This window comes from Haemaphysalis longicornis, unplaced genomic scaffold (assembly GCF_048455015.1).
Source record: "Haemaphysalis longicornis isolate Haplotype H1 unplaced genomic scaffold, Haemaphysalis longicornis Haplotype H1 scaffold_1, whole genome shotgun sequence".
In the NCBI taxonomy this organism is placed as follows: Eukaryota; Metazoa; Arthropoda; class Arachnida; order Ixodida; family Ixodidae; genus Haemaphysalis; species Haemaphysalis longicornis.
In genome coordinates, this window is record NW_027526203.1 from 407,442,622 (window position 1) to 407,455,248 (window position 12,627).

At 44.9% G+C, this 12,627-nt stretch overlaps 1 protein-coding gene across 1 annotated transcript in view; it reads left to right on the forward strand.

Annotated features, from left to right (window-relative positions):
• LOC144161354 (uncharacterized) overlaps window positions 1-12,627 on the forward strand; it is a 151,244-nt gene that overhangs the window by 104,698 nt on the left and 33,919 nt on the right. Inside the window, exons 85-99 of the mRNA XM_077692105.1 lie at window positions 9-157; window positions 239-362; window positions 436-587; window positions 666-786; window positions 872-1,023; window positions 1,164-1,278; window positions 3,480-3,640; window positions 3,707-3,827; window positions 3,919-4,040; window positions 5,391-5,520; window positions 5,592-5,737; window positions 5,797-5,920; window positions 9,390-9,535; window positions 9,626-9,752; window positions 11,290-11,474. Of these exons, the coding sequence (XP_077548231.1) occupies window positions 9-157; window positions 239-362; window positions 436-587; window positions 666-786; window positions 872-1,023; window positions 1,164-1,278; window positions 3,480-3,640; window positions 3,707-3,827; window positions 3,919-4,040; window positions 5,391-5,520; window positions 5,592-5,737; window positions 5,797-5,920; window positions 9,390-9,535; window positions 9,626-9,752; window positions 11,290-11,474 (2,075 nt within the window). The remainder of the gene's footprint in view (window positions 1-8; window positions 158-238; window positions 363-435; window positions 588-665; window positions 787-871; window positions 1,024-1,163; window positions 1,279-3,479; window positions 3,641-3,706; window positions 3,828-3,918; window positions 4,041-5,390; window positions 5,521-5,591; window positions 5,738-5,796; window positions 5,921-9,389; window positions 9,536-9,625; window positions 9,753-11,289; window positions 11,475-12,627) is intronic.

Below are 12,627 nucleotides of genomic sequence, written 5' to 3' on the forward strand. Positions count from 1 at the left end.
CTTTTCAGCTTCGTTCAGCAGTACAGAGAGTGCATCGACGTCAACATTCGATCTGTTTGCAAAGAACCCAAAGTTTTGTCTGATATATCTGAAATAAGCTTTTACACGCAAGATTTGTACCACAAGTACCTATGGACATGCGAACGAAAGCAAACAAGTAAGTAAAGAGCCCGTCCTATAACTAAGATAAAACTGTCTCGTTTAAATAACCCGTCACTTTCGTTAAATCAACACACAGGTGGAATTTGTAACGCCGATGAGCTGATGCTTCATCTCAAGCAGTGTGAAATTTTCCTCGTCCCTGGAGTCATGCCCTACGTCGACAACACGTTCGAGACGCTGAAGTACAGCTATGTTTGCGAGTATGTTCAATTCCGTAAAATATTTTTTATTTGCTGCTAATTACCTTTTTGGTATTTTTTAAAACAAATACAGGAGCTTCGCGATTTATTTAAAGTGCATACAAAAGGTGAAGTCGACGGTGTGCGGAAGCCAAGAAATAATGGCCTTACCAGAAATCAAGCTCTTCTTGTACAACAAGTTTAATGAATACAAATGGTACTGCGGCGCTAAGAAAGCTGGTAACGGTGAGTGAAATGGAACTAATGTGAGAGTAAGGATTTGTGACACGCACGGACACTGACGATGACGAAACATTTTTCAAGGGGACTGCAACGAGGAACACCTCGAGGGGGAGCTAAAGCACTGCTTGGGATTTGTGAAAACCATCGTGAGACCGAGGCTTCTGGGAGCATACAACGATTCGGATGTGAAGATGGCTTGCTCGTAAGTGGATGTTGGTGTCGCTACGGATTTTATCTGGAATAGTTGGGGAGCCACTAACTGCTGCAATGTCTCAACTTCGTTTCAGCGCACTCGAAGACTACAGGTACTGCGTTGTCTCCAAAATCAGCAAACACTGTGGTTACGAAACGCCAGTTGTCCAAAAGCCTGTAATCAAGAAGTACATCTTCGACTTGTACAATAAGCACAAATGGATTTGTCAGGAACATGCGCAGACAGGTACATTGAGCTGTTGGGTCTTTTGTGCTGAACTGTACATAATGGAATACCAGCTAGGCCAGTCAATTACGTTACTAAATTACATTGAGACGATGTCTTGCTGGCCTCCTTTGATATGTTATTTCCTTCCTCAATTACAGAGTGCTCGGCGAAACATGTTATGGCGCACGCGAAAAGTTGCGAGCTACACCTAAACTACACATATGTTTCTCAGTCGGTGATGAGAGACCCAGACAGCAGCACAATGGTTTGTAGGTGAGTAAAAAGTCGTTGCGTATCTCGTCGCGGTGTGCACGGGGGAGACGACCGTTTGAATAGCGCTGGCCCGGGCCCTTCTTCGGCATTTCATACCTCACGTCTTGGTTTAATGCACAGAGGACCCCACAGAGAAAGGAACAAGCGTTTGTCTGAGCTCTTCACACATCACGTCTCATCATACTCTGCCAACTTCTTTGCAAGCAAACCTGTATTTTCACCCAAACGAATTTTAAAGACGATATTCTTTCTTGGGCTACTTAAACGAAAAATTTTGGTCTGCCTGTCCCTCAACTCAGCCTTCCGGCCAAAAGTTCAAAGATTTCGTCAAACAGACAACTAACCCTACTGGCGTCAGATGTATCCATTATTTAGCGAAAAAAAAAACTTCACGCAAAATATAAGTACTTAACCAGTAGTTCTCGCGTTCTTTAAATACATGTTAGGGTTCTTTTTTTAATAACAAGTGAAAAAAAGGAACGCGCTAAAATTTGGCCCAGAAAGGCTCCATCGCGTACGAGATAAAAGCGAGCACAAAAACACAGCTGCCGCTTGTATTGTCCCAAGCAGAACAAGAAACAAGACAGAACGAGCAGTGCGATGGCGGAAAATTGGATTGTCTTGAACAAACATCCATTCAGTTCGTTCCGAGAGGAGCGAGAGGGGAAGAGTAAAGCGTGAGGGGTGGGCGCGGAGAGCGGGGAAGGTATTACGTGGCAGAAGTGGCACTTCGCATTTGCAGTGAAGCAAGCAGATAGGCGGCCAATTCTTTGCTGTCTAGCCAATGCGCGATTCTTACAAGCCGCTTTATATCACGCATAGTTGCCCCGCTTTATTTATTTTCATCAACAATGGCCGTATTCACATAAATACACCCATATTATATGTCCTTTTAACTGCATCACTACCATGCCATCAATGCTTCAGTCTTCAATACAACACTGAACGACCACGCAACAGTGTTGGCGCTTTCTGGCCGAAGATCTCTTTGCGCCATATGACACGTGCACACGTACACACACGCACGCGCGCGCACGCGCACGCACGCACGCACACGCACGCACGCACACACACACACACACACACACACACACACACACACACACACACACACACACACGCACACACAGGCACGCACACGCACACGCGCACACGCACACACACACACACACACACACACACAGGCACGCACACGCACACACACACACACACACAGGCACGCACACGCACACGCACACGCACACGCGCACACGCACACACGCACACACACACACACATACACACGCACACACAGACACAGACACACACAGACACAGACAATATCGAAAGGCATTAACGGGCACATTTAAATAATTTAAGTAAGGTAGTGTCTTCGCATGTGTATAATCTCCCTACGGACGTGTCGCGGATTGTTCTGCTAAAGTTTTTCGAATCTACGTACCGAATGCCCAGATGATCGTTTTTTATTGCAGTAGTTCTGAAATGTCGCACGACTCCAGTGCCTGCCGCGCGCAACGTGCAATTCTGCATCCTTGTTCGAGCTATGTATAAACAGGTGTACAAAGTTTTTAACTTTTAAAAACAAAAGTGGGTGTGCACCTCAGTGTCTTCATCTTGGCGAACAGTAGCGGGAAAATGCGAACGTGCACCCTTCTGATTTTTTTTACGGGGGTAAACTACTGCCTTATCAGGAGTGGCCTATAGGATCATCAGAGTAGAACCCATCCGATTTCCACACAACTCTCGCGCTCAGCAATTAAACTATTAGTCTTACGTTAGCAGGCTCAACTCAGTGATTGTCTGCTACGAGGAATTCAAACTAAACCTTTTTTAATCATTACAGTAACCAATGCTACGACTTGCTATATGTTAATCAACCAGATTTAGGGGAAATCCCCAAGGAGGCATAACTTTCTGCGAAGGAAAGCTTGACATCCACCTGGATTCGTCCTGGACCAGGACGAATTTTTTTTTTCAACTGCGAAGTTTCTGAGAAAGCTGTATAGCTTCCTTTGTAGCCGTTTGGCTGCATTCAGGTGGATGTCTAACTTTCCTTCGCAGACTTGCCATATGCTTTTGATTGAACCAGACTTTCCTACTGTCGTCGATCATAGGGCACACAAAGACCGCGGTTAGACGCCTAGGGCCAGGCGTCAGACATTGATTTTGTTTTTTTGTTTTGTGTGTGTGTGTGTGTTCAGGGGCCTCCATGAGTACTTGGCCTGCTTCGAACGGAGCTACCTCACGATATGCGGCAGGGATTCTTCGCCACAACTCTGGAGTTCCATCTATGCTATGGCTTCAAAGCGGGCAATTCACGTTCAAGAGGCCTGCTTGAAGCACAAGGATCCCATTACTATCGGTGACCAAAGCTGCTCTGCTTCTTTCTCACACAGCACTCATGAGAACAATTTTGTTTTTATTTCAGATTCGTGCAACGCAAAGAAGCTTACTGAAAGGTCCCGCAGGTGTCAAGGCATCGTCGACACAAATCTGATTCCAAACATTCGCAAGAAGAACAATAGCCCGAAGCTTCACGAAGCCTGCAGGTGACTTCCGTTTCTATAGCGAATGATGAAATCTACCCAGTTCTTTCCAGTTTCCTAACGAAAACAATGTTTCCTTTTTCTTTCTTCTCAGTGCTTACAAGCAATTCCAGCTTTGTCTACAACGTAACCTCGGCCACTGCAATATCTCAATCGCCCCCAATAGCGATGTGCTAGAAAAGTACAAGTGGGTCTGTTCGGAAGCCCTGAACCGCAGTAAGATTTCCTTTAGGAAAGCGCTTGCATGAGAAATATTGGATTGTACACACTGCAAGCAGTGACTTTCGGCAGTCACAGGTGCTAAAACGTGTATCCTCTAAGGTCAGCATGAGCCACGTTTTTAATGCGCAGGCACTTTTTGTCGAGTGTACCACACACGAACAGTGTACTTCCTCGTATTTGCACAAAAATGTGCATTTGGCAAAAAGGCATTTAGGCGTTATATTAGAGTAAATTTCGATCATTGTAAGAAAAAGAAAGCTTCACAACAAAAAAAATTGACCAAACGAATAAGAAGTCGACTAATCTGTCAATCATCGTCCGTCACCGGAAAATAAAAACACAAAAATATGTGAAAATAAAATAGCTAAAACCAAAGTAACGGAATTGAAAAAGGCTACCTAATGCAACACCGTCGCGCGATTATTAAATACAAAAACACTAAAAATATGAATATAAAATAAATACTATATGTACTAATTTAAAAATTTGTAGGTGTCTGGGTTGACATGTTTTTCAATTTTCCCTAAAACATGTAAGGTCGGTGAAATGGAGAAGCGGCGTAAGATTGCTTACGCATTCGTGGACAATTCTCATGATTTATGTAGTTTTTTTGTGAAGTCATCACTCCAACCAGTCGATCAGGCGGCGTTTTATAAATAATCGCAGCCGCCCGGACACTGGCGCGCAATAAAAATAAGTGGGGATAGACGCACAGGATCCAGCAACCATTCCTCGCTTATGTTTTTTCAACTTAGGTTATCACCTGTTAACTGTGGTTCTGCAGCCAGTAAACCAGCAGGTAATGTCATTGTGATAAGTAAAACTACTGGCAGTAAAAAATAGGTAACAAATTCAGAAATTCCCGCGGCTGCAGCGACAAGTAAGCTACCTCTTAGGCTGCGCTGTTTCATCGATAAATGACCTGCGTTCGCTGATGCAGAGCCAATAAAACGAACCTCAGGACGCACTGGAATGAACTTTATTGTGGCTATGGCCAACTTTATTGTTACAAAGCAATGTCGCAAATTGAACATGAACGGACAAGTGAAATCCGTATTGTTCGCTAGGACCGAAACTTATGCGCATAGAATGTGTAGCCGTGTAGCTTGTTCGTGGAATCTGCAGAGTCGAACAAATAAGCCTCTTCCGTGTGAAGCGTTTACTTTTGCCGGGCGTAACGCGGATCTCATTTCAGAAAAGGTAGGTATCCTCCTCTATCCCTCCTCGCGTAGGGTAGTGGCAAACCCGGCTTGTAAAGCCGCGTTAGGGAGGGATACTACGCGTTGCTATGATAAAGGCTCATTCTCTGCTGACTGGCGCTAAATAGAATGCCCCCCTTGACAGGCCTGGAGACCATGTGCAACGAGACTGAGCTACTGCACGAGATGCACAGCTGCCTCGGCATCATGTATTTTATCGTTATTCCCAATGCGGGGAAAAAGAAAAACAAGCCAGCGCTCACCAAAGCTTGCGAGTAAGTGGGCTAACGTTGCGGTCATTTCGTGTTCGTCCCTGCCTTGAGTGCTTATGCGCAGTGTCTTCCAGGGGCCTTAAGCACTACCAGAACTGCATCCTGAGCAAAACCTCCACCGTCTGTGCCAACAAAGTGCTCGTGCGGTCGACGAGGATAAGGCGGTTGACGCGCCACATAATGAAAAAGTACAGCTGGACGTGTTCGCTGAATGAGCGAGGTAACGCCATACGACAGCTGCGCCCCTTCAGCGCGCCCTCATTGAATGTTCATTTGCAGGTCAGAAATGCAAAACTCACAGCATTGTCGATCACCTGAAGACGTGCCTCGGGTTCATTGATCTGGCAGTCGCTCCAAACATATTCTATCCGGCAGACAAGACAAAAATGCGAATAGCCTGCAGGTGAGTCGCGTCCGGCACCTCATGCCATTACGTATGCTTGCACGACTGACTTATGGGAGAGTTTCCCTTTACGACACAGTCCGACAAGGCAGCCGAAAAAAGCAACCTCTGTCCACATTTACTGAGTATGCATTATAGGGGTACTGAATTAACATTGGACACTTGGCAATTAATGGTTTGAAATAAAGTCAAGGGCTCCTATTTCACTTTCGGAATATTTTACAATTTTCTTTTTCGCGAAGAAGAGCGTAGCCAAAAGCACCGCTTCCCGCCTCGGCTTGTTTACGACGATACTTGTGACGTATTGGGCGCAAGGAAGTGTTCATTGGGCTTGGTAGGAAAGGTCTGATTTTGCTGAAGGGCTGTGGCGCCGACTGTAGCAAAGGGGCAGGAAAAGCCAGCTGCAGCTGCGAGTGTAACGAGATGCGAATTTTGCCCTTCACGCCCTCGAGTTACCTCCAAGCATAAAATGGAGTCGGAACAAGTTGTTTGCGAACGGGAGACCATTGGATGCGTTTTAAGGGCCATGTAAACAAAATAAAACCTTGCTTAACTTGAAAGAGCTAACTTTTGGTAACTATATCAACTCCATCGCGGCCCCGAGAGACGCTGCTTTTCACAAATAAAACATAAGAAATATAAAAATATTTAAAATTCTACGCAACGCAACCCCAACAAGGACGAAATGGGGCTAATACTAAAACAGTTTTATTATTGCGTTAACCAAAATTGCATGTCTGTTTTTTTTTTTTTTTTTTTTTTTTTTTCATTTGGTTGCAACGTGTGGAAGTCGCTGATGCCAGTATAAAGTCGCATTATCCGATGACGACAGTGCGCCTGTGGGACACGGCAGACGCGTAGTTCAGGAAGGTCGTGAAGATGCGGGGAAGAGGTTGAGGAAGAGACTACTCTGCAAAGCGATTTTGTCGCAGTCGCGGCCAAATTGAATTTCTTTTTTTTTTAATGCGAGGGTTTTGAGGACCCTATAAATTGCTTCGCGGACCCACCGGGGTTCCCGGGCTTATTTGAGGACCACTTCACTACATAGTAAGAGGCACTTCAGTGTCCGCGAAGTTCCTTTTTTGTGCCTTTTTTAAAGCTGTATACAAGATGCATGAATTACTACTCAAACAAAAATTTCGCTCTTAGGTTTTTAGTTTGGAAAGCCGTGTTCAATTTCTTTTAAAGTAAGGCGAGCAACTGCACACACAAGCGCTTATTCGCTTTCAAAATTAAGCCGTGAGATGTCGTCCTCTTCACTGCGCCGGCGGGAATGCCGGAGCAAGGAAGCAGCAGCAGCAGATACCAAAATGTGTTTAAACCGACTTCTTTTTTAAAGACGATAGCCTTTCTTCGGCTGCCCTAACGCGAAAATTGTCTTTCTGTCTGTCTGTCTGTCTGTCTGTCTGTCTGTCTGTCTGTCTGTCTGTCTGTCTGTCTGTCCGTCCGTCCGTGCGTCCGTCCATCTGTCTGTCCGTCCGTCCATCTGTCTGTCTGTCTGTCTGTCTGGCTGTCTGTCTGTCTGTCTGTCCGTCTGTCTGCGCCTTGATTCAGCCACCCCGCCAAAAGTTAAAATTCTTGAGTGCCACGTTCATAGGGAAAGCATTTTCAATCTAATAAATCTAGAAATATGCTCCATATATATATCTAATAAATCTAGAAATATGCTCCATATATGTCAACATTGTTCGACAAAAACATTATATTAAGCTAATTTGAGGAAGAATTTCAATACATGACGGGTTTTTGCAGTGGTATTTTAATTAAAAGTAGATCTGTGCTTGATTTTTGCGAGAGCAAATTAAAAATACGTGTTGAAAAAATGTTTTCACCACGAAATACAAATAAGGCTGCCGCCCAAATCTCGTGCTCTTGGCTCGAACGTGAAGTCCCAGCATTCCCAGCAGACGGCGCAGCAGTGCGATCGAGGCTAAGGTAACCTTAATCGCGGCAAAATTGAACTGCGCAAACCTCTAATGCGTGGACCGAGACAGAAGGGGAACAGAGGGAGAGGCAAGCGCATGAGATAGGAGAGGCAGTTGCGAGACAGGAACTGCATAATAAGGGTATTGTCTTTCGACGACATTTGCAGAAACGCGAGAGCAGATAAGCGGCCAATTTCGTTGTGTGTGGCCGTAGCGGGAGAAACAAGTATTCTGACAAATATTAAATTTTTCGCTCAGTACGTCACTTTGTTTACTTTCCTGGCAGGGGAATAGGTATGGTAAACATCTTGCTTTGGCATTTTAAGAGTAATCCAGAGGTCAGCGCCAGAAACAGGGCAAAGGAGACCCGTGTAACTGCCAGCAAAGAGGAGCTATCAACCCCCTTTTATTACTCTTTCTAGTGTCCATGTAGGCACAACTTCGCCCGTCGAAATGGAGAAACAACTACAGTAGAACGCCGCTCTTACATTCCTCAGTGCAGCGTTTTCCCGGCTGCTACGTTGTTTTTGTGTAGTCCCGGCGCAGCTCACATCCGGGAGCACATACATGGCACATAGAGTGCCATGTATTCTCACTCACTCACTCACTCACTCACTCACTCACTCACTCACTCACTCACTCACTCACTCACTCACTCACTCACTCACTCACTCACTCACTCACCCACCCACCCACCCACCCACTCACTCACCCACTCACCCACCCACCCACCAACCCACTCACTCACTCAGTCACTCACTCACTCACTCACCCACCCACCCACCCACCCACTCACTGACTCACTCACTCACTCACCCACCCACCCCCTACTCACTCACTCACTCACTCACTCACTCACTCACTCACCCACCCCCTACTCACTCACTCTTTCGTCGCAATATAACACTCAGAACTCGCCCGGGCAATATGCGCGGACTGTCATTTGACGTTTGAGAGCGTTGGCTAGGCTTGGCTACGGAACTGACTACATGAAGCCGCACGTGGGTGCGATTCGCCACCACTAGATGTCCCTATTTTGCTGTATACGCTATCGCCATCATCACTGCGCTTACAACGGAAGTTTCCTTCGGAATGCTGGAAGTGCATGTTTGACATAAAAGCACCGCCGCATGAATAGCACGCGCTCTCGTCATCGTGCGCTTCAAGCTCTGAAAACACCGTCGAACTTGCAACCGCGAACTTAGTCGTGCCTTGATGGCGTCGCGACAAAGGGGAGGCGCTTTCCTTTCAGGAAATGCCTGACGTACCAAAAGCAGTAGACAAGCAGCCAGTGCGGAAGAGAGTCGACACCGCTAGGAGCCTTGCATTTCCACGCGTGGTGTTTTCCAGCGATGGCAAAAAGCGGCAATTCTACATTCTCGAGCTTTTAAGGTTCGAAAGCCAAAGTTGCAGAAATACACGGTTGCAAGTCAAAGCTCTACTGTTTTCGTTTATTTTCGAAGTTCTCCTCACTCGTGCGTTTTCCTGGTTGTTACGTTTTGCTTTCCCGATCCGGTGAAGAACGTATATATTCATTTCTGCAGCGGGCTCGAGGATTACCAGGACTGCGTGGACAGCAAGGTGTACGAGATGTGCCCTCCCCTGAACAAATACCTGAAAAGAAAGGATGTCAAACTGTTCACCGAGTTTCTTCCAAACAAATACAGCTGGGTCTGCCATGCAGGCCACTGTGAGTTTAAAAAATAACGCCCCAATTTTTTCGACTTGTGGCTCCAGCCTGATGTCTAAACTAGCTTTCTTTTTTTTTTGTCCGGCGCAGCGCACCAGTGCACACTTCGTAACCTCATGGAAAATCTCAAGATTTGTCGCGGGCTTGTGACAAGCGTGCTCTTCGCGAAACTAGAAAAAGGAAAGCTGGTCGGGGACAACCAACCGTTGGCGTGCAGGTAGGTACTCGGGGCCTTCTAAAACTACTGGAAACAATATAACGAACGTTGTCTGTGTACTTTTGATAACAAAAAAACTGCCTCTGTGCCCTTTCAGGAGGCTTGGTACGATAGTAGACTTCTTATTTACTGTTCAGTACTTGCCTTTCTTAAGACGAAACTCTCCTTTTTACGAAGAAAGTGGGGACTGTACTCATTGTATTTTGGTAGTATATCCCCTCCTATCGTTGCAACTAGCACGTTTTAGTCGACTGTTGCTTTGCCATAAGCAGGCCGGCTACTGCGTATCATTGCTTCACGGGATTCGTGGGCGTGATTTCTCCTTACTATATGGTTGTTTAAGAACGTGAATAATAAAATAAAAGACTGTGCCTCAGCCCGCATATTTATAAACAGGCATGGCCCGTAATGATTAGGTTTATTGACGTTTGGTTGATTGAGCGGATGTTATACATATATATATATATATATATATATATATATATATATATATATATATATATATATATATATATATATATATATATATATATATATATATATATATATAAAATGGAGGCGAAAAAATGAATTCACGTTGGCTAAGTTAGGTATGAGTTAAAACATTTTCAGATGTACTGAAATAACAAGTAGCCCTCCACGACGGTCGGCTTCATCTTCCGGGGGTAAATTTTGGCGCTTTCAACCTCGAACTTTGTACAAACTTTATGCAATCTTTGCCTTTGTATTGCGTAACCCCAAACCTAGGCTTTAGCTCAGCCCTGGCCTTCCAGATAAACTTCTCAGTAGTGTTTTTTTTTTATTGGAAAGCTTGCAAAACTCTGTTACAATGATTACTACACCTAAGAAAGCTGATTTTAGCCAGCAGGACTAAACCTTTGTAGATTATGCAAATAAAGATTGCGACCATGCTTTAAATACGAGCTGAACTTTAAGACAATTGAGTCGTTCAGCTTCCCTACAATGCACTCAAGTTTCCAACCCATGACGCCAGCAAAGCAAATTTGGCGAATTGCAAAACGTGCATACCAGTTGACTGAAAAATGTGATCTGCGCTGCGGCACTGCTTAATGAAGAACGGCATGCTCACATTGCGTGATGCCACGGTGCAGACCAAGCTTTTGAGTCGAATCATGTTCTCGACATCGTCACTTGCCGGAATTGCATTGTTGTCTTTTATGAACTGGTCGATCGAGTGCATTCGGATGACGCTGAACCACAGGATCGTCTGAGAGTTTAGGAGCAGCGACTACAAAAACGTATCTTGCGAACTCAGTCAGTCAACAAGCGGCACTGTTGGCATCGGTGAAGACTGTAGGTTTTGTGTACGTGCCGTGAATTTTTAGGTACGCTCTACGCGAATGTTGCGAGTTATATTACTTCCAGATCAAAGTTGTGCACTTTGGCTTCGGTCCAGATCATACGTACAGAAATCGCAGAACACGATTTAAGATCCGTTTCTATGCTGTCTCGCTAAACGGTAGAAACAGCTTATAGGGCATTAGCAGCTCTTAATGCTCGTTTCTTACTTTACCAGTGCCCTGCAGTCCTTCCAACTGTGCACCAGCGTACAAGTTGGAAAAATATGCAGCCCAGACGACCTAGTTCTATACCATCCTGACATAAGGGCAGTCACTGCAGAAATACAAGAAACCTATGGCTGGGTTTGCAATGACACAGCTACTGTGGAGTCTATCTTCATCGACGACGCCGCCATGTTCAGTAAGTTAGTTATTTTATAACTGAATGCCGGTGTAAAATACTTTGGTATTCTTTTTATTCGATACAATTGCTCCTATTAATGTATCGACGCAGAACGCCGGTATGCAATAACTTTTACATTTTTTATATATCCTATTTTGGGACCGATCACTGAGCACGTTAGGCAAGCTGAGCGGTCGGTGCGCAGTTTTCTTCGCGTGTAGGCGGTACAAACGGTATTCACCATGAATCTACAAATCCGCAGTAGAATTGCGGCATTATAGGGCGTTCGGTTCTTGATTTCCTTGTCTACGGTTTTGTCATAAAAACGCGCTGCGTGCAAGTGGTAAAATTAAATATCCACCCTAATGACTGTTCTTCAGGTGTCCGATTTTTCAAACAAACATGTTTGTTGCCTGGAGTGGTTCGATGTTAATGGCCGACAGTGTAAAGTTCCTGCTGAGCTAGCTGGTGTCCCCACTTCTTCATTCCAGCGCCAAGGCGTTAGCCATGGCCTTTTCATCGCTAGAATACGAAAGTGTAGACAGCGCCCTAGAGGCAACAACGAGAGAAGAACACGATAGCTGACTCAGCAACTCTGCTCGAAGAAACACGCCCAGCTTAAATACGTCGTAAATGAACAGGATGAAAATATATTTCGTCTTTATTGGTGACTTATGTAAGCACGACGTGTTTTCTCGAATAAAAGTCGTTGAAAGTCAACGATCGGGTTTTGTAACCTACTCGTTCTTGACCGTGCCGCTCTGTACAAATCTGGAATCGATTTCCAACAAGCCCAACCAGTTCTTAATGACTGCAGCATTACTTCGGTGGCATGCGTAATTTTGTATGTCGACACAAAAGGCATGTCATCTGTTTGATAAACGTGAATTGAGATCTAATGCTTTTTATTAAAAATTTTGCCGTATAAAATCCTCAGCGATTTGGCTCGAAAAACGTACTGTTCAGTAAAGTTATAGAACTGATAGCTTCTATCTAGAGGTGCTAGATAAGCGTAGCTTATTTAGTGGCCCTTCTTCTATCTATATAGAACTTAGTAGAAACATTTTCTAAACTTAAAACTGCACACCTTCACTAATAGCTCTCCCACAATATTTTGTCTAGAACTCTAGAACTCCGGAGTAATCGGTCCTTAATAAAGCATTGACGACCG